The sequence below is a fragment of the Thamnophis elegans genome, chromosome 4 (assembly GCF_009769535.1).
Source record: "Thamnophis elegans isolate rThaEle1 chromosome 4, rThaEle1.pri, whole genome shotgun sequence".
NCBI lineage: Eukaryota > Metazoa > Chordata > Lepidosauria > Squamata > Colubridae > Thamnophis > Thamnophis elegans.
Window position 1 is genome coordinate 63,433,461 of NC_045544.1, and position 22,599 is coordinate 63,456,059.

Genomic DNA, 22,599 nt, shown 5'->3' on the forward strand with positions numbered 1-22,599 from the left:
CTTCACATTGATGTTTATATTAATGTGAATATTACATACAATATCACACACACACACTTCAGTATAGAAAGTGTATGTTTTATATTACTGTTTTTAAGGGAAACAAATATGTACTTGCATATTTTGAATAATTCTTGAAATTTCTTTTGCCAGTGAAAACTCACGTCTTGCAGCAGAAGTCTACAAAGATATGCCTGAGACCAGTTTCACTCGAACAATATCCAACCCAGAAGTGGTAATGAAACGGCGGAGACAACAGAAGCTAGAAAAAAGAATGCAAGAATTTCGGAGTTCTGATGGCAGGCCAGATTCAGGTGGAAGTTTAGATTAAAAACAAGGAATTTATTTGATGTTTGGATGTCTAGCAGGAGTATTCTATGGAATTTATGAAATAAGTCAAATCATATATGGTACATATAACTTAAATTAATAATTTATTTTAGGTGGAACACTAAGAATTTATGCAGATAGTTTGAAACCAAATATACCATACAAGACAATCCTACTGTCTACTACAGATACTGCAGATTTTGCAGTTATTGAGGCCCTGGAGAAGTACAGCCTAGAAAAGGAAAATCCCAAGGATTATTGTATTGCTCGTGTGAGTAAATTAATGAAAGAAAATAGTGTCAAACTAATTAACTTTCTATGAACATTTGCAGTCTTTCAATGCTATCTCATCTGAGTTTTATATCTGCTATTTTACATTATTACTGACAAGAGAACACTTTTGTTTCTTAGCCAATACACAGTGTTAACACAGTAAATGTTTTGTCTCTCTGATTTGATTTGGTTATTAGTAGTCAAGTAGTAATTTAAAATAAGAGTTATTCTGGACTGGTTAAATTAGTTAACTGATTTGTTTTTCTTTGCTATAATTTCTCCATGACTCCCAGAGCAACTTTAATAAAGCAACACAATGGAATAGACATATAAAAATAAATAAACTATTTTCAAGATAATTGTTTTGAAATGACCTTTATAAAGTTTTTACAGGATCCATGTTCAATTTGCGTTATGGAGGAGGTAGCTCTGTAGACATTAAGGAGTTGTACAAACACATTTATACTTAACAAAAAAGTAATTCATTTGCTTTCTCCATCTTTGTGCCTCTTTCCCCCTCTCAGAATCTTATACATTTCTCAGATGATCCCAAATATGAACTTTACTTTAACATGAGATATATAGGTAGGAAGAAGGACCTTACTGTTCTGTTTTACTTAGTAAAAAGATGCATAGTGCCCTCACCTGGGATTATTCGAAAGAGCTAATTCTCGACTCTCTGTTGATTGGTGTTCATCATACTTCAGCTATATTATATCTGTTCTCCCTTTTCTACTTTGTAATACTGAAACTTGGAAGTAAGAGTTATGCTTAAAACATTGTCCTTGAGTAGCAAATTAAAATGTAGCATAAGGGTGTAGATTGAAGCATGATATTATTACAAATAATATGGAAATTTTCTATGTTACTTATACCCTGCCTTTTCTTTAGGTCATGCTTCCTCCTGGTGCTCAACATTCTGATGATAGCGGTGCTAAAGAATCTATCCTTGATGATGACGAGTGTCCACTTCAAATATTCAGGGAATGGCCAAGTGATAAAGGTAACTTTAGTTTTTTAAAGTATGTATTGTAACTTAGTGACTATTTTGACACAAGTGAGTTGTTAGTGAGTTGTAAACAAATTGAAAGGGTCTGAGATTAGTGCCCAGACTTTGGATAAATAACAAAAGACTTTCTTGAAGCACCTGAATCTGAAATGAGATAGTGTAAGTTCCTCAGTAACTGAACAGTCAAACAGTCCAAAGTGTTTATATGACTTAAAAATGAGAAGCACTGTATAGTGTAGTTTGTGTAGGCCCATTATGTAGTACTAAATAAAAATTGGTAGTACATCTGAATGGAATTGGATTTTGTAATGAAGCTGCATGTGATAGACAATTAATTTTAATTTTGTAACTTATAATAGACAATATAACTGCTATTGGCTATTTAGTGTAATTAATTTATGCTTCTATTTTTGTAGGTCACATTCAAATGATCTGTTTATGATTCTGTATTTTAGGAATATTAGTCTTTCAGTTAAAAAGACGGCCACCTGATTATGTCCCAAAGAAGCTGAAAAAGCAAGTTGATGTAAAACTATTAAAAGGAAAGGAAAGATCTGGTTATGGCTCTTCTCTTCCACCTGAGAAACTACCTTACCTGGTTGAACTAAGTCCAGGTAAGAATTGTATTATTAAAATGTTATTTGTGTTTGGAGTGATTGACTTTCAGAATTACTCTTGACAATTTCTGAGACTTCCAGTCTGGGGTGTATATATGTGATTTGCACACCTTGACAGAAAAGAAGACAGATAGAGGATATTATTTGTGTTTTTCTGTGTTAGCCAGAGAAAACCGTTGGAGCTTTTTTGCATAATGTTAAATATTTTAGATAAACTATATCTACACAGAACCAGAATAAGAATTGTTACACATATTCGGTCTACAATCTTTGTGTTTCTGAAGTATAGCAATAGTGAAATAATTTCCTTAAATCTAGTGGACAGGCCACTGTTTTTCCTGGAGGACATCACATGATCCAGTGTGCCCATGCCTTGCTGGGAAGCATCTTTAGTGCCTACAAAATGAGCTTGTGGGCCAAAAATGATTTGGAGACCGAAGGCATGACTCAGAGAGCCACATGCATGCATTTATTTTACAGTTTTATGCTCTAGTTGTCTAATCAAATATTTTGTTCATAATCTAAATACTGGGATACTTTCAAAGATTATCATCAGAAGGAAAACAGATATTTCTAAGATACTCTAAGTTGTACAAGAATTCATATAGTGGGAATAAGTAGTGAAATATGTACAGTAAAAGAACTTTCTCTTTTATAAAAGTTACTAGTTTCATACCCTTCTCCCCCATTATTTTATGTTTACATTTCACATGAACCATTGTAGAATAGAACATTGCTTTCAGATGCAGTCAACCATTATATTTTAGTCATTGTTTCATAAGATGCTACTTGAAATATTAAATTATTTCCTTTATAACATTAGAGCAGCATGTCACTTCTATACTAAATTCCTGCGTTTATAGTTTATTAATTGATAATTGATTGTACTCACTTATTTGTTCATGATCACTGATACGAACATAACTTCTAATTAAAGTGGAGCAAGTACCGTGTTTTGATTTATTGATTTAATGCTTGGTTTGTTGAAAGATGATTCTGAAGAACGATTCTATGAGTGTCATCAGGCATATTTGGCATGGTTACAGCAGAAATGTGGCAGAACCCATTAAAAATGAAGGGATTAATTTTAAAGAGATAAGGGCAGGGGACTGAAAAGGGAAAGTGCATGAGAGATTCTATATGAATGATGTGGTCTTCATACCCTATATTTTAATAACCAAAGTACAGAATGATTCTTTTATAAAGCATTAAATATATAATGGTGCATAGTTTTAAAGATTATTGATACTATAGCAATAGCATTTAGACTTATATACCACTTCACAATGCTTTGCAGCCCTTTCTAAGTGGTTTACAGAGTCAGCATATTACCCCCAACAATCTCATTTTACCCACCTTGGAAGGATGGAAGGTTGAATCAACCTTGAGCCTGGTAAGATTCGACCTGCCAAATTCAGGCAGCTGGCAGTCAGCAGAGGTAGCCTGTAGCACTGCATTCAGGGGTCCCCAACCCCTGAGCCACAGACCTGTACCAGTCCACAGCCTATTTGGGAACCACGCTGTACAAGCAGTGGGCAATGGCATGACGCTTCATTTACACATACGTGAGAACTACTGTAGGTTGCATGTGCAAAACCATCCCCTCCCCCAGCCGCTGCTGCCAGGCAATGGAGCAGGAAAGATTATGGATTGCTGTGCTATAGCATGTGGGAATGATCAGTATTACTTAAAAAACTTTGTGACATCATGAATGGTAATAGACTTGGATGTTTTTCATCAGTAAACTTACCTTGGACTAGCTACAAATTTGGCCAGTCACAAATTATCAGCCTACATCAAGAGACTTTTATTACTGGGTGACATTTGAAATTCTCAGTATGTTATAGGGCTCTCACTAAATAGCTGGCAGTGATGGCTATGGTCAATTATAAACTACCCTTTTACCAGAAGACAATGTGATGATGCTAGTCCTAATCACTACTTCTAGTTTTCAATCATTCTCTCTAGTTTTACCTTCATATTAGATGAAAAACTTCATTTGAAATGAAGATTATTCATGAGACTTTAGCATTTTATTTCTGCAGTATCTGCTTTTTAAATTAAAGTAATAGAACAAAATAAAAAAATACTGTTTCTGTGTATGTCAGGGAAAGTATCTACAGTACCTAGGGAGAAGGCTGACCCATACTCTACTTTTCATCACTTTATCTGATTAAAATAATGAGTTTTGGGAGATGAATGAGACCAAAAATGTATGTAAGTAAAGGAAAACCTATTGAAAGCAAAAAGCAGCATTGCACCATGTTTAAAAGTTTTTTGAAATGCTGAAAAGTTCAAGAGTAAAAAAAATCTAGATTCTTTCTCTATCCATTTTTATATACATAGAGATGCATATGCATATATTAACATGTACATGTATTATATACACATTATGACGTATATCGTCATACAACTTTTCTTGACCTCCACATTTTAGTAAGTATGTATTGATACCAGGATTTTAATTGAACCCTTTTCCTACAATATGTTTAAAATCTACTTAATATACTGTATAGCAGGGGTTCCCAACCTTCATCCCAATTATATGTCTCGGGGGGGGGGGGGTATCAGGATTTTAAAGATTATTAGGTGGTGTATGGTCTGCAAGTTAGATATTTTCCTCACAGGTAGTTGTTTTATATTCATTAAGATTTGTTCTAATCACTGGATGAAGGTTTTAACTTTCCTTTAGCCCTATTTTTATTTTTGCATTGGTATTATCATTTATCACTGTCACCGCCTTCCTATTTTGTTGCTATTATTTCAATTGAAAAGAGAAAGAAAAATAGTTTTTAATCTTTTAGTAGGAGCAATTATGTATTTAATTTGATAATTTCATTATGGATTGAATTATACTATAGATTAAAAATGTTTAGTTAGTAAACTTTCTTTTACATAGATTATGTTGTGTGACTAAATTAATAGTAGTTTTTAATAGAAATTTGGTCAAACAGTATACTAGTTCTAAGATTTTTAGAATAGAAAATATAGCGTTAGATACCAGTTCGAATTCTGCTGCAATTTTTCTGTCCCTTCAGAGTTATGTAGGGCATAATTTATTGATTATTGATTGACAGTATGTAAGTTAATTTATTGAAAAGGAATTTTATCCAAGCAGATTTATCTTTTTATTGAAAAAATTATATTAAAAATAACAATTTGTTTAAAATTTTGTCTAATTCATTTTAATAGTTCATTGCACAATCAGCCAGATGATCAGATTGGATCATTTTTATTCTATCGAGCATTGTTGATTTTATTTATTATTTTAATATAATTATTAATAGAAGTAATTAGTAAAGCTATAATTTTATTACATTCATCTTAGTTTGGGTTGTCCCTCTATAATTGAGGGCTAGGGAATTGAGGACATTATATCAGCAAAGCTACTTTTAAATTTTCAATATTTTTAATGGATGGAATTATTGGTGAACTGGAATAGAGGGAATGGGATATAGCTTTTATATTACAATTAGTATGCTAACTGTTAGTTGCTATGTTCCATGTCCTATTTATTTATTGCATTTATACATTGCCTTTCTCCTGGCAGCTTGAAGTATGATAGATGCAGATATTTCCTCAGTTCATTCTCATAGAAATAAATAATTTAGGCTGTCATGAAAAATTGACTAGGCCAAAATTGCTCAGTGAGTTCCATAGTTCATATCTTTGTCAGTATACTACTGAAAGCAGAATAAATATATACTTCTGTCAAATATGATAGGACATGAACAAGTTTTCTCTGCATAAGACATATTTTTCAATATAATGTACATCACATATGACAACATTCTGATATTTTGTTATATCTATATCTGGAAAAAATAAATCTTTGGTGAATATATAGTTACAAGACACTGCTTAAATGTATATTATATTATCTTGGTATAGTTGTAAAAAATAAATGAAAGACAGAACAGTGATTATAATAAAACAACTGTAACATAAATTATTTTCTTATGTGTATACAATCAATTTATGACCTTTTTACTTCATTTGGTGATCTTTCTGTGCTTTCTTCTAGCAGCTTGTTGCCAACTACTTAATCATATTAATCCATCCACAACACCAATGTCTATATATTCTGCGCAGTTTTTAAAGTTGAAAGTATTAAACGCACTGCATCCTTTTAACTTGAGTAAGTGTTGGTGGCCTACGGTTTCACTCTTTCCTATCTTTTCTTTTCGCTGCCCTCTTCCGCATGTTCTGCATGGTATCTGTCCTGCTGATGCTGCCTTCACCTGGGTCCTGTGCATGTGTTTCTAATCCCAGGGAGAAGGAATCACTTTGCCTACTACAACTATCCCAATTATGAAGGTAATTCTATAATTTAATACTGCTGTTTCTCACTAATCACTAAAATTTTATTCACAAAAAAAAGCTTCTGTCTATTTTGATAACAAATCTTTTGTTTTCCTTCTTTTATTGATAAATAATAAAATAAAATTGTTTTCTTTCTCATACCAAAACATGGTCAGGAAATATGACTTTTGAAAGATTATGGTTTTCCTATTTGTCATTGATAATTTCAATGTATTGGGGACTTGGGTTATTAACTTTTTTTAAAAAAACAATAAATAGAATGTCCACAACCAGTGATTTCAGTCTTTTGTATCATAAATTTCACCAACAATGAATTCTTTACAAATATAAAAAAAGCACACATTTTGGAGAGACTGTTTCTGTTTGTGTATATATGTCTTTGTGTATGTGTATACCAGTAACGTGCGGTGAGGTTTATGGCTGGTGAGGCACTGACGCAGTGGTGGGTTTCAAATATTTTAAGAACCTATTCTGTAGGTGTGGCCTGTTTTGTGGGAGTGGTTTGGCAGTCATGTGACTGGGTGGGAGTGGCCAACTTGATGTCACTCACCAGGAGATGTCATGGATTGGGTAAAATGTGGTAAAGCTCACTTAACAATGCTCTTGCTTAGCAACCAAAATTTTGGGCTCAATTGTAGTCATAAGTCAAGGACTATCTCTGCCTTCTTCTGCATGGCAGCCTTGTCCTAGTAAACTATTTCTCCTTTCTGGCAATTTTCTTTTCTGTTAGAGGCACCAAAATAATCCATACAATGTAAGGTTTCCTGCTGCAGCAGGGGGTTGAACTAGATGACCTCCTAGTAGCCTTCTAGTCCTAAATTGCTGTGCTGTTTTTCTTTCTGCTAACAAAGAAACCTGCCTGAGGCTCATTCCACATGCCTGCCAGATAGAGATAATGAAATAATGATCCTATAGAAAGTTTGGCTTCATTCACAAGCCTTTTAGAAACACAATGCTCATATTGCACAAACCCCCAAATTTCAAAAACATAAAACCATATAACATATAACCATATAACCAATTTGTTCTTTCCTGCACCTTTTCAATTTAAAATTCTTAAGACTTGTGGACTTCAGCTCCCAGAATTCCACAGCCAGACATGCTCAGTTCCGATTTAAAGCGACAGTATTTGTTTTTCTCCTTTGCAAAAGAAGTTTCCTTCTTTCTTTTTCTTTTTCTTCTCCCTTACCCTCCTTCCTCCCTCTCTCCCTCCCTCCCCCCTCTCTCAAACATACACACACACACACAAGTTGGATTGGATATATTTTCCAATGCTTGAAAGCTCCTCTGCCATCCCCCCAATTCCTCTGCTGCCTTCCCCAAACACCTCCCCCATTGCAAATGCAGCCTGCTTTCTGGGTGGGAAATGCCTGGAACGCAATAAGGCCCACCCACTCACCTCTGGTAGGCTGGGGTGAGAGGAGAGGCAGAGAAGCCAGAGGGGAGCCGATCCAAGCCTTCCAAAAGAAAGAGGCTGGGGGAAAGTATGTGTGCTACAGCATGGCTCTTTGCCTGGCTTCCTGCCTCCTCCCGTGGTCTCCTCAGTGCTTGCTTGTGCTCTCCCTCCTCAAGTGTACTTTGATTGCAGATGGAGCCGCGTTGCCTTTCAAACTTGTAATCAGTGAAGGTGGGCTGGATTTTTATATAGTTTTATCCAGCTGTGTGTGAGAGAGAAAGAAATGGATGGGGGCCTGGAGAGGAAGTCACTATACTTGGGGAGGGAAAGCACCAGCGAGCACTGAGGAGACCACAGGAGGAGGCAGGAAGCCAGGCAAAGAATCATGCTGTAGCACACACACTTTCCCCCAGCCCTGGAAGGATCCACTATGTAAAAATCCAGCCCAGCTTCACTGATTACAGGTTTGAAAAGGCAACGTGGCTCCGCTTTTAATCAAACTACACTTGAGGAGGGAGAGCACAAGCGAGCCAGGGTCTTTCCCTCCAGCCTTTGCCCAAAGCCCCGCACAGCACCAGGAGGATGAAGTTTGAATTCCTCCCCCTCCCTCCGACCCACACGGACCTTTTCCAGTTGCTTCAGAGAGGACTTCAACTCTGCTCTTGCCTCAGGTCCTCTGAAGAAGCCCCGTCTTCACTTCCTTCTCTTTGAGAAGCGTCTTGCAAATGGGCTGCGGGACAGGGAGCGTACCGGTATGGGGGTGTGGCCATGCCTCCATGGAACGGCTGTCACTTACTCTGCTGCTGCTGAGTCCCCAGGAAGAACAAACCCCTCTACTATGAGACAGGAGAACTACGCGCCTCACCTGACTTTTTAGGCTTTTAAGCCTCTGCTGAGCAATCATAAAATGCCTAAAAAGTCAGACTAGGTGAGGCACACAGTTCTGCTGCGTCATAGTAGAGGGTGCTTTTTAGAAGCTTTTTTAAACAATGAAGCGGAGTCATCCACAGTGAATAGCAATAGCAATAGCAGTTAGACTTATATACCGCTTCATAGGGCTTTCAGCCCTTTCTAAGCGGTTTACAGAGTCAGCATATTGCCCCCAACAATCGGGTCCTCATTTTACCCACCTCGGAAGGATGGAAGGCTGAGTCAACCCTGAGCCGGTGAGATTTGAACAGCTGAACTGCAGAACTGCAGTCAGCTGAAGTAGCCTGCAGTGCTGCATTTAACTACTGCGCCACCTCGGCTAGCAGCAGCAGCTAGCTCAGCCTCACCTCAGCTCTCGCCTGCAGCCTCAATGCAAGCTCTCGCCTGACTAGTTGAACAGTAAATGTGAACATTCTGCAATTTTAATACCAAATGATGTAAAACTGGTGAAGTTAAATGGAAAATAACTTTATGGTACAGATCAGTAGATAAATACAAGCATTTAATTTATTTTTTCCTTTTACATTTTTTTTCTTTTCATGATGGGAGGTGAGGCTGTGCCTCACTTGCCTCATCTGACTGCACGTCACTGGTGTATACATGCATGCGCGTGCGCACACACACACATGCACATACATATACACTTCCCCACTTCCACCCCTTTTTCTTATATGTTTTTATTACTATAACTAAAATAAAATTGAGAGCTGATTGGGTCTGAAGCAGGAGCTGCTACTGTGGGAGCAGACTTTATCTGAACTGAAACCCCCCAAAAATATGTCTAAGTAAGGAGAGCTGACTGGTGCAAAACAGATTTTTTATTTTTGGTGCCTAATCCCAAACTGTAAGTCTTTTCTCAGACTTGTAACAAACTGTGCTGAGCTGTTCAGTTTTATATGTGTATAACATGCATTCCAAGAATGGAACATTCCAGAGAACAACTGAAGAATAGCAGTTTCCCGGAAGTTAGATTACCATAGCCTGGAGGGAAACTAGAATGTTTTTGTGCTTCCTAAGCTTGCACTCTGTTTTATTTGCATTAACATTCTTAACAGAGGATTTGGCTGATTTGCCCTCCTAGTCTTCTCTTTCTCCCCTATGACACTCTGCTGATTTATAGAGGCAGTTTGCATCCCAGGTAAGCTTTGTCTGCATACTACCTTGACATAGAATACCCTTACTATACTGTGGATCTAATTGTCAATCTGCTTGTTTACTTGGAGCTCACATAATGATATTTAGTACTACCGTAGGATTTAGTCTTTGACTTTGATAGCATAACATTGATTAGCGAACCAGTCAGAACAGTACTAAGTTTGACTGCATTGTGATCATATTCCAGCATCTGGGAGAATTTACTGTCATGGTAATTAACTGAGAAGGACCAGCTTATATTGGATCTACAGAAGATAGATTGGGTTTTAATCTATCTTCTGTTAATCAAAGTATTTAGTTTGGGCCCAATATTTGAATCCGTATATTATTCATTTCTACTATAATTACAGTTAAAAACTAAGAATGACTATTTTCAGTCAAGACCAACAGCCCCAGCTAAAACCATTGATGGGACAAAAATTCAAAAACTTTAGAATGCTATAGCCATAAAAAGTAATATTAGTGAGAAAAAATTATTTATTTATGCTTTTTATGCTAGGTCTACAACACTGGTGTCACACTCGCCGCATCATGTGATGTATCAAAATGTTTTTTCCCTACACGGACCTGGGGTGGGCGTAGCCTGCCCGTGACACATCCGGCCCATGGACTGCCAGTTTGACATCCGTGGGCTATAAGATTAAATGGGGTAGTAGTTCATGCTGACTGTTATATATTCCCTAATTTGCAAAACAAAAATAGGCTGGTAGTATAATTTGTCATGATTATATGGGAACAACATTGCCTGTAATAATTTGTCTGCTTTGTAAAAAAAGAATAATTCCAAAATAGCAACACCTTACCGGGGAAGGAGGGCTCGCTACGTCACAGAGATCCCTCCTTCCGGCCCTATGAGTCCCACTCCAAGGCCAGATGGTGCGAGTAATCAGGACCCTGGTCTCAGGCTGCTGTCGCTAAATGCCAGGTCTGTAGTTCACAAAGCTCCCCTCGTCCGGGACCTAATATTAGACAAGAGGGCAGACCTGGCATGTATTACTGAAACCTGGCTGGGCCCGGAGGGAGGAGTCCCCCTCGTACAGATGTGCCCAGAGGGTTTTCAGGTGCTCCATCAGCCGCGATCCCAGGGAAGGGGTGGGTGTGTGGCTATTGTTATCCGAGAGTCTCTAGTACCTCGTAGGATCCCTGCTCCGGAGCTTGTCGGGTGTGAGTCCCTGCTGGTGAAGTTGGACCTCAAGGGTCAAGTGGGTCTGCTGCTAACGTACCTGCCTCCGAACAGCGTTGCAGCAGCCCTCCCCTCGCTTCTCGAGTTGGTAGCCGAACTGGCAATTGAGTTTCCCAGGCTTATGGTTCTGGGGGATTTCAACTTGCCTTCGCTCAGTGAACACTCTGATGGAGCGCAGGAGTTCATGGCTTCCATGATAGCCATGGGCTTGACCCAAGTAATTCGGGGCCCAACTCACTCGGCAGGTCGCATGCTCGACCTCGTATTTCTCTCGGAGCAGTGGAGTTGTGATCTTGGTTTGAGGGGTAGCGAGATCTTACCCCTGTCATGGTCGGACCACTACCTACTGAGGCTTGACTTTCGGAGACCAAACCCCCACTGTAGGGAGGAGGAACCGATTAGGTGGTTCCACCCCAGGTGACTTATGGACCCTTTGGGCTTTCAGACGGAGCTTGGGGTTATTCCTGATACCCTCGTCCGCAGTCCGGCAGAGACTCTGGTTGCTGCCTGGAACTCAGCAGCGACAGAGGCTCTTAACCGGATTGCGCCTTTACGGCTGATCCGAGGCAGTGGATCCAGGAGGGCCCCTTGGTTTACTGAGGAACTCCGGGAGATGAAGCGCCGAAAGAGACGCCTAGAGCAACGATGGAGATCCAGTAAGTCCGAGTCAGACTGAGCACTTCTAACATCCAGCATCAGAGCTTACATCCGGGCAATTAGGATGACAAAAAGAACATACATTGCCTCTCTGATTGCTTCCGCTGAGTCGCGCCCAGCCGCCTTGTTCAGGATAACCCGTTCCCTCCTAAATAGGAGGGATACGAGCGATCCTTTGCAAGGCAGAGCTGAGGACTACGTCCAATTCCTCGCGGATAAAGTTGCTCGGCTTCGGGCGGACCTGGACTCCAATTGCGCAGAGGCACCAGGGGATAATCTGGCAGGACATCACTGGATTGACTTTCAAGCTGTTATCCCTGAGGACGTGGACAAGGCCATGGGAGCTCTAAGTGCCTCCACATGTGTACTGGACCCGTGCCCCTCCTGGCTGGTTGCTAACAGCAGGGAGGTGACACGGGGCTGGATCCAGGCGGTTGTTGCCGCCTCTCTTCGGGAGGGGATCTTTCCCCCCGCTCTTAAGGCGGCGGTGGTGAGACCCCTTCTGAAGAAGCCATCTTTGGATCCAGCCGTCCTAAACAACTATCGTCCAGTCTCCAACCTCCCCTTCGTGGGGAAGGTTGTTGAGAAGGTGGTAGCCTTTCAGCTCCAGCGGTCCTTGGAGGAAACTGATTATCTAGATCACTTCCAGTCGGGATTTAGGCCTGGCTACAGCACGGAAACCGCTTTGGTCTCATTGATCGATGATCTCTGGAGAGCCAGGGATGGAGGTCATGCCTCCGTCCTAGTGCTCCTTGACCTCTCAGCAGCTTTCGATACCATCGACCATAGTATCCTTCTGCGACGACTGCGAGAGGTGGGGGTGGGAGGCACTGTTCTACGGTGGTTCTCCTCTTACCTCTCGGAGAGGTCGCAGTCGGTGTTGGTCGGAGGGTAGAGATCGACCCCTAGGCCCCTGACATGTGGGGTACCGCAGGGTTCGGTCCTGTCCCCCCTCCTATTTAATATCTACATGAAACCGCTGGGTGAGATCATTCGACGGCACGGGATAAAATACCACCAGTATGCGGACGATACTCAGCTGTATTTGTCCGCCCCGTGCCAACTCAATGAAGCGATTGACGTGATGTGCCAGGGCCTCGAGGCTGTTAGGGACTGGATGGGGGTTAACAAGCTTGTACTCAATCCAGATAAGACCGAGTGGCTGCTGTGCTTCCCTCCTACTAATTGGCCAAGTGTTCCATCTCTCAGGCTGGGGGGTCAAACAGTACGCCCCTCAGACAGGGTCCGCAATTTGGGAGTCCTCCTGGACCCACAGCTGACTTTTGAACACCACTTGTCAGCTGTGACCAGGGGGGCATTTGCCCAGGTTCGCCTGGTGCACCAGTTGCGTCCCTACCTGAACCGGGACTTGGACTTGGACTTAATCTTCGGAAACGTCAACGTCCACAAGGCAGTGATCGTTGCATTGTGAAGGCCAAAGGCAGAACGTCACGGATTACAGAGTTGTTTATCCGTGTGTTGTCCTGCCATTGGATTCTCAGCTTGTTTCACGGTTCCGTCGCCACGGGAACCAACACTCCCCATTTATCCGGGCTTGTGACCGGCTATGGTTTCCCATAGGCTGGGAATTTGAACCAGGAGGCTCTCACAACAGTCACTCGCGCCTTTGTGACCTCCAGACTGGACTACTGCAACGTGCTCTACATGGGGCAGCCCTTGAAGAGTATTCGGCGACTTCAGCTTGTCCAGAATGCAGCCGCGCGAGCGATTGTGGGTGCACCTTGGTTCACCCACGTAACACCTATCCTCCGCGAACTGCCTATTGGTCTCCGGATACGCTTCAAGGCGCTAGTCGTCACTTATAAAGCCCTTCATGGTATTGGACCTGGGTACTTGAGAGACCGCCTGCTGCCAATTACCTCCACCAGACCGATTAGATCGCACAGAGCAGGCCTCCTCCGAATTCCATCCGCCGGCCAGTGTCGACTGGCGACTACCCGGAGGAGAGCCTTCTCTGTGGCTGCTCCGACCCTCTGGAATGAACTCCCCGTGGAGATTTGCACCCTCACCACCCTCCAGGCCTTCCGCATAGCCCTTAAAACCTGGCTGTTCCGACAGGCCTGGGGCTAAAGAATCGTTGCCCCTATCTCGAATGGTATGATTGTTGCGTTTTTTAATTATGTATTGTTTTTGTGTTGTTGTTAACTGTCTCTATCTCCCTTCCCTTGTTTGAGTTGTGAGCCGCCCTGAGTCCCTTCAGGGAAAAGGGCGGCATACAAATGAAATAAAACTCTAACTCTAAACCTATCCATTATATATGGAAAATCTAAACATTTTCTTGTAGAGTTTTGTTAAGTCTACAAGAATCATTTTGAGTACATCTAGAATGATTGTGATTGTGTTTCAAACTTGTCTTTATTGCGATAGTGCAGGCAAACTAATCAGTCAGCTTAAGATTCATTTTAAAAAATATATTCTTTTTTTGAGTCAGTGTCAGTGAGGAAAAACATAATAAAAGAGCATGCTGGGGAGTTATTGCTTATTCATAAACTAGAAGGTTGATAGTCTGTAAAACCAGAACTTAGGTTGCTTGTATGTTTAGGAAGATTGAAGATAATGGCTATGGAAAGAGTGGAAACTCTTCTAGTGCTCCTGGAACTGTTGGCAACTTTTAAGAACAATAGTAGTGGAGGCTGGAGTAATCAGTGCTGCCAAAATGGCTGGTGAAGAGTAGCCCTGCAAAAAGCAGGATTTCAGAGATGTCAAAATCAGTCTAGCAGCTGGAGAAGATATGAAGTGGCTATACCCATTTAGCAGCAGCTGCTGTGATACTGCTGATCAGCTGTTGAACAGTTACATTTGTTTACTTGGAAGTACTGCCAATCAGCTGCTTGGTGCTAAGCTGCAAAATGGTGGAAGAGTGGTGCCAAGTACTTATGCAGCAGTGAATATTTGCCCAGTGGCATAGATGGTACCTACTGTTACATGCTTGATGGCAATCTGGAAAACCTGTAGCAGGATCAATTTGATGGCTGATTGGGTGCTAACTGAGTCTGCAACTTCTTTGGAATCTGTCACTTGAGCAGTGATCATCGCATCTTCCTCATGATGTGTCTGTTCTATCTGTTAGAGGTACCTTTTTTATATTGTTTGCATCTGTAATCAGAGGAGCTGGGATTGAGAACGTCTATTTTCCCTGTAGATGTGAAACATATATGGGAGGGGGGCAACAATAGTCTTGTCATGTTACTCTAGTATGTAATTGATATTGAGAGGCTTTTAGTACCATCAATCAAGATATTGTTTAGGACTGGCTCAGAAAGTTGGAAGTGGGAACACAGCGGTGTAGTGATTTGCTTCCTTGCCCCAGGAGAGGTCCAGCTGTGGCCCATGCCTTGTGATTGCCTTAGATTGATTCTCTCCCTGCTCACTTTTAATAGCTACATGAGGCCTCTGGGTGAAGTCATGTATCAACTTGTGTTAGATATCATGAGTATCCTGATATTATACAGTTCATTTCAGCCCCTACTTTTCCAAATGAATCCAACTAGATTCCATTTGTAGATGTGGGGGTATGAGGTGAGAGGAATATACGTCTCAGTTCTAGTAAGTGACTACTAGTTACAAGTTTTGAAGCCTCTGGAAGACTTTGATTTTGATTCTGAGGTTCCACTGCGTCAGATAGTAAAAGACTATAAAATAGTTTTTTGCTGTTTAAGGTTCCTCTTAAATTCATGACTTCTCTTTCAAGAGCAAGTGGTCATCATGGCTCAGAGGCTTTTGCAGGAATTTATGCATAAATTATGCCCATTCCTAGTTCAAGAGCCCATATTTAGTCATCCATGCTTTGGTCAATTTCAATATGGATTATTGCAATTTGCTCTACATGGGACTGACTTTGAAAATTATTTGGAAGCCACAGCAGGAGGGCAAATCCTTTGTTTGCCACTGTCACACTGTTTGTTGTGACTGCTTTGGTTGCCAGTAGGTTTCTGAGAGGATTCAAGGTGCTAGTTATCACCTTTAAAGCCTCCAGTGCATTTCGGTCTGGTTATTTGTAGTCTTGCTTGTTTCTAATTCTCGCTGCCTACCTAGAAATGTTGATTCAACTGATATACTGTGGGACCCATTGCTTATGGAATCTAGATATATGCCTACATGCCTTCTTTTGTTACTATGCCTGCCCTTTGAAACTCTCTGGGATTTGGATGGTCTCAATCTTGCTTGCTTTTCCACAGACAATAGAACTCCTTTTCCCCCCAGACAGGTCTTGTGAGCCCATCTTGAGAGATTATTTTTGATTGTTTAAAACAATGTGTTTTTGTTGTATTGTATTATCCTTTATTTTTGCAGCCTTTTTTTGCTAGTTTTCTTTTTTAATGGCATGCACAGCCTTGTGCTGCATGTTGAGTGAATGCCTGTTTAAAAAATATTATCAGGTAAATTAAGCTAATATTTTCTCTTAATTTCAGTTTCTGTCTATCCTAAGACCTTTGCTCTTATTATTAAGGAGAAAGGCCTGCCTTTTTGTATCATGTTCTCTTTTTTCCATCAGCACTCAGAGGAGAGACTGGCTTAATAAAGCAGCTATCTGATCTGTTGAGTAGCAGAATTCTTTCAACTCTACCTTTAATGATACTTTAGCGAAGGAACAAATACCGGATCAATTAGAATTTCCATCTTACTTTTGCTAAGGCATTTATCTTTATTTCTGTTTAATATTTAGTACAAGAAATAGTTCAGAAAGAACTGGTGACAAGCAAGAATGGATCTCCTAATTAATTGACAATGGGGATTGCTTTCAGCTATTGGAGATTATTGGAAATGACAGTAGAAAGTAATGATAGACACATGATCATGGGGAGTGAATGGAGGGTCTAAAAATAAGGGACATGTCTTACTCCTTATTCCACCATCTGTCTCCCTTCCTATAGGATTAAAAATAACTCCTACAGATTGGTGTGCAAAGATACAGATCTTTCTTGTTTCAAAATTTCACTTTGATGGTTCTGCTTGGGGGAATGAATCAGCGGGTAGCTTATTTATAGCTCAGTCTGGCCCTTGCGGTTGCCACAGATAGTTGGGGTAGGTTACGGCAATTTTGAATTTGATAGCAATTCCCAAACCTAATTTTTCAGAACTATCCTCCTAAAAACATTTAGGATTCTGCAGGACTGGAAGTTGACTAAGTTACCAAAACTCAGCATCTTCTAAGATTCTCTTCTGGTGTTCTCATTGTAGGGAAAAAGTTCAACAAATTAGTTAAAGCAGCAGATACAGTATATCTGTAGGCTTTGCATAATGCTCTTATAGGGCTATATATACAATATATTCAATAATTGAATATATTTTGTATATGTATATTGTACATATGCAAACAATGTTGAGAGAAAGTACCGTATTTTTCCCTCCATAAGAAGCTCCTGACCATAAGACGCACCTAGGTTTAGAGGAGGAAAACAAGAAAAAAATCTGCCTCTGTCTCCCAGCATCCATCTGATATTTATCTGGCTAGTGTCCTTGCAGCAAACAGCCTGCCACCTCTGTGTCTGCTGCCTCTGCCGAGGAATGCTGATCAGTGGTTGGATGCCCCCCCCCCCCCAATACCTCTGATAAGCTGTTCCAGGTGGTGGGGATCGCCGCCACCGCTGGCCGCTGCTGTCTGTTGCCCATATTTGCTCCATAAGACGCACAGACATTTCCATCCAGTTTTGGGAGGAAAAAAAGTGTGTCTTATGGAGCGAAAAATATGGTAAATGAAAGCTTCAGTTTTATAACCACAATTTCACAATACATTGTGCAATAATGTTTTTTCTTCATAAATTCTTTGGATATCTGTGGAGATTCTGTTAATTCCTAATGGCTCTTAAGGAGACAGTTAAATTGAATAAAATAATGCTTAACATTTACCTTGTACTTGGAGCATTTCACAAGGATCCATTTGCACATCAGCATTATTCCATACGTAGTCAGAGGGAACCTGGAGGCTAAAAGAAATATAGAATGTGTATCTAAACTCCTCATTTCGATTTATTCTAGAAATGGGATTTCAGATAAAGGTTTAAAAGGTTATTAAACTTCCATCTCTTTGGTAACGTGCTACATTAACTCTTGCTATCTTAAGGTCACTATTAAAAAGGCAAGCTGTAGCAATTGAGCAACATTATCTGGAAGAACGTTCAGCATAGTTTTGGGGAAAATCAGATTTTAATAATAGTACTGTCTCTGCTGTATGTCTGTCATCCATCCATCCATTACATTGGTTTTAGATTTTTCTTGACATTAAATATATTCCCATGGCCCAATTTAACTGTATTTGTTATGTTAGCAATTAATAGCTCCTCCTGCAAGTCAATGGAATCCATAATATTCATCTACAGACAAACAGGCATAGAGAGGCATAAACCTTGTTAGAAGCACTTCTGCTTATTATTCAGTTACTTTTAACAGAATTGGGCCTAATTAATTGGTTGGTTTATCTGGGCATTCAGCATATGTCCTACTTTTTTATTTCAAACTAAATTAGAATTCTGCTTAGGATTACTATTTTGATTTGTTGTTAGACTGAGGTAATAATTTAATGTTAAATAGAAGTTACAACACTGTGGAGTATGTATTACAGTATTGTTTTCTAAACATAACATGGACATGGATATTGCCATAGCTATGCACTGCAAATGTTCAAATAAAAATAATTGAGCATCCAGAATAAATATTTGGCATTTAGGGAAATAGTTTGTATATTTGGGATCACATGCCAAAATCACACAATGCTTCTGTTCTTTTAGGATAATTATATTTTGTAACTATGCACAGTCAGTCAAATGATAGACTTTATTGATATAAGGCATCTTTACACAGTTCAGGATGAATAAATGTAACCAGTTTCCATCTTATAAGTGATAATTTGAGAATTCATATGCAATATTGTTATATTAAAATGTTTAAAAATTAAAAACTTACTTTAAAAAATGAGAAACCAGGAGCCTTGTCAATTCTAAACATGAAAATTGATTGGGTGACCTTCAGCCACTCACTTTCTCCTAGCCCAACAATAGTGGGGTAACAGTGTTATTATTGTGGGGAAAATAGGAAGAAGGAGCATTATGTGTATTCACTGCCTTGAGTTTGTAAAAAATATTAAAAGTGAGATAAAAATATAATAAACAGGCTGCCCAGATTGTTCTCCAACATTTGGGGAAAAGATTTCTTATATAATTTAAGAAGTGTTCTATTTAATATTTAAATAGCACACAAATGAAAATATGTAGAATAGAAAGAATTAACATTAAAAGCAAATGTTTCCTTCTACAAAGGAAGAAAATGAGAACTAGGAGAAGGAAGGGATGATCCTCTTGAGCAGCCTTTTGGTGGCATAGAGAATAATTGATTTTTAAATGTAGTTAAAATTAGTTTTGAGATGGCATTTGACACAATATGGGGAGTCTTGACCAATGTCCAGTACTAAAAACATACATTGTGCTGGTCGTTAAGTAGATCAACATGTATTTGCACCTTATTTTACAACCTTTTTTGAGGCAATTGTTAAACGAATCCATGAGCATTTTTTGCCTGAAGAAGTAGACACTGGTTTCCAGTAACAAATGTTATAAATTGTTATAAATTGTGTGGGGCATTGCAAATGACTGTAATTGCTGAATGCCCAAAATGCAATCATGATTCATTGTGTGTGTGGGGGGGGGGGGGGGGGGGCATCAGAACTTTGAAGCCGGATCATAAGCAGTCCTGGAAGAGTCCACAGTAACAGACACTAAGCTATGGGTCATTAAGTCAAGGACTACTGTACATGATTATGTCTAAAAAAATCAGTGTCTCTTGCTTGGTTTCATGATAAAATTATCTGTTGCTACAGATGGTTCTGATTCCAGAGATAAACCAAAACTCTATCGTTTGCAACTAAGTGTGACAGAAGTTGGTACAGAAAAATTTGATGACAACTCCATTCAGGTGAGCAATACTATTTTGGGACAAATAATTCCGTAAGAATTGTGTTCAAGTTTCAGAGTATTAAAGAATTATGTTTGTAAGCCACATTTAGCATATTTGAACAAAAATGTAATTTGTTGCAAAATACAATTGGAAGGCTAAGATATCTTTGTGAAATGTGCAATGCAAAATTTCCAAGTCAGGGCATTTGATGGGAACCCTTCTGTAACATTACAATGCACAAAGGTCTATTAGAACATTTGAAGAAGTTGTAAGAGTGATGCTGGAGAAAGGCAATTACATGCTAAATTCTTAAATTAATAACACAAATTTGAGCAGTATTTTAAAAGGTTCTCTGAAGCCAAATCTTTTTCATTGCCATACACTATACTGATTTGAGTATATAGTTTTAGTAAAAGTAGGTACCTGAAGAAAAGTCCAATTTTAAGTTATAAACAACTGTATATTCAGTAGGTGGGAAAAGGGAAGACAATCTTAGAGACTGTTCAAGGGTAATACAGGTGTGTGTTCTGTCCTTTTGAAATGAGTCATAAGGATCTTGGCTTTATGTTTTAACTTTCCTTGTATGGGAAGTTTTGATCACTCACTAGCACAAGGTTTACTCAGCTTCCAAGGTTAGTAAAATGAGGACCTAGATTGTTGGGGGCAATATGCTGACTCTGTAAACTGCTTAGAGAAGGCTGTAAAGCACTGTGATGCAGCATATGTCTAAGTGCTATTGCTATTTGTAAAAAGCCTACCAAATAATAGTCTGCAAAAAATGTGGATTTGCAAATTAGCATTTGTCTCTTGCTCCATATTCTTAGTATTCTGATCTGATGGCACTTGTTATATATTTTAAATTGGATTCAGAAGTATTGGATTCCTAATGTGGCAAATGAATATTGAGAGGATAAAGGTCCTCACAAACCTAAAGCACTGTCTTGTATTAGTTAATCATGGCTTAGATTAAATTTGAATAAATGCAAAATATAATTTTGTTTCTGTTTCATCAATGATTTCTAAAATACTTTCGTAGCATTTTGTTCTGTGTTCATAGATTTTGTCAATTTTAGTTTCTGTCTTTATTAAAACATTTTACAATAATTACTTCTGAAAATAATTCACAACCACAGAAATAATAAAGGACACATTTAGGCAGGAATTATTGAGTGATAAAATTGTCAGTTCAACACATCTTAGTAAATAAAAGCATAAAATTGGTTGGAAACATACCCTGGAACAGATCTCATTTCAATTTTGCAATCACTTCTTAGTAACAAATGCTCTCCGTTTGCTTCAACAAGATAAAACATAATAAAAATAAATAATTATTTGATTTTTTTAAAATGAATTTTACTGCTACATTTTAGTAGTTAAAAGGTGCAAATTGTGGTATATTGAAATAGGCTACATATTAATACAATGTAACTTTCTAAAATAAGAGCATTATTATTGGAAAGGAATTGATCATTAATTAATTGTTGATCCCATTACAGTCTAACAACTCTGTCCTGCTTACGTAATATTTGATTGATGATTGGTTATGTGCCATCAATTTGCAACAATTTGTGGTTTAATAAGAGAAAATAGATGTCTCTTTGAGTTATATAGATGATTGCATATTTATTATATTTATTTTTAAATCCTGATTATTATTTTTTTGCTTTCAATTTGATTATTTCTATGTTCAGTTATTTGGTCCAGGAATTCAGTCACATCACTGTGACCTTACTAACATGGATGGAGTTGTTACAGTGACTCCCAGAAGCATTGATGCTGAAACTTACGTAGAAGGTCAACGGATCTCTGAGACCACTATGCTGCAAAGTGGTATGAAAGTTCAGTTTGGGACCTCTCATGTATTTAAATTTGTGGATCCCATTCAAGATCATATTCCTAAAGGACGTCTAGATGCAGGTCACATGGTCAAAAGTTCACGTCTCAAATCTGGGTAAATCCACAGTTTTTATGTAGTAATCCCAAATTTAGAAAATTATTTAACATGGTGAAGATGTATCAATGTTTTATGTAATGTGCCAACTAATAATTATGTTAATCTGCTCACCAGTAATTGTTCTCCATTGTATGAACTCTTCTTCAATTCACACATCTTCATGAATATAATAAATGTTAGAATTTTAATAATACTGTACATTAGCAGAAATCAATATATACGTTTATATTTTATCCTTCTTATGGACTATTTAGGCAACTAATGACAACTAAAGCAATATAAGGTGATGCTATTAAAGGTTACAAAGAAAAGTTATAGTAGAGGGAAATGTAATAATTAAAATGGAATTTATTTGGATACTGAAACTAATACCATCATAGAGGGGGTCTTAAGTAACTGATGGAAAAAGGTCATCTGAGTGGTAGGAAGTCACCTATTTTCCAAGGTACAGAGTTATATAATATGTGTACTCCCAAGAAAGGCTATTTTCATCAACATACGACCTACCCTGTTTATAATCTTTTGAGATTGATTGGCACTTTGCCTATGTCTGGTATTTCTGAAGTTCATCCTTGTCTAAGAAGGATACTTTTCTGCTGTAAAGTTCAGTCATTCAATTAGAATACTATACTCCTGTTTAGATTCCAGTGTAGATCATATTCTAGAATGACAAAAGCTGTTTCAATCATATACCTGTACCTAAAGTCTACTGGGTCTGCTAATTTATTTTTTATAAGAAATACTAACATAAACAAAAAGTATCAGTACTCTATATTATGATCAAAGAAGCAAATATACATACATTTAATGTATTTAAATTCATTAATTTGAATTCTTGCAAAATATTTTTATATTATAATA

At 38.7% G+C, this 22,599-nt stretch overlaps 1 protein-coding gene across 12 annotated transcripts in view; it reads left to right on the plus strand.

The window, feature by feature from the left end:
• Window positions 1-22,599, plus strand: part of AFDN (afadin, adherens junction formation factor) — a 96,436-nt gene that overhangs the window by 32,557 nt on the left and 41,280 nt on the right. For all 12 annotated transcript variants that reach the window (XM_032214944.1, XM_032214951.1, XM_032214955.1 and 9 more), the window contains exons 5-10: window positions 154-314; window positions 444-601; window positions 1,495-1,606; window positions 2,068-2,226; window positions 19,708-19,802; window positions 21,476-21,735. In XM_032214944.1, the coding sequence (XP_032070835.1) occupies window positions 154-314; window positions 444-601; window positions 1,495-1,606; window positions 2,068-2,226; window positions 19,708-19,802; window positions 21,476-21,735 (945 nt within the window). The remainder of the gene's footprint in view (window positions 1-153; window positions 315-443; window positions 602-1,494; window positions 1,607-2,067; window positions 2,227-19,707; window positions 19,803-21,475; window positions 21,736-22,599) is intronic.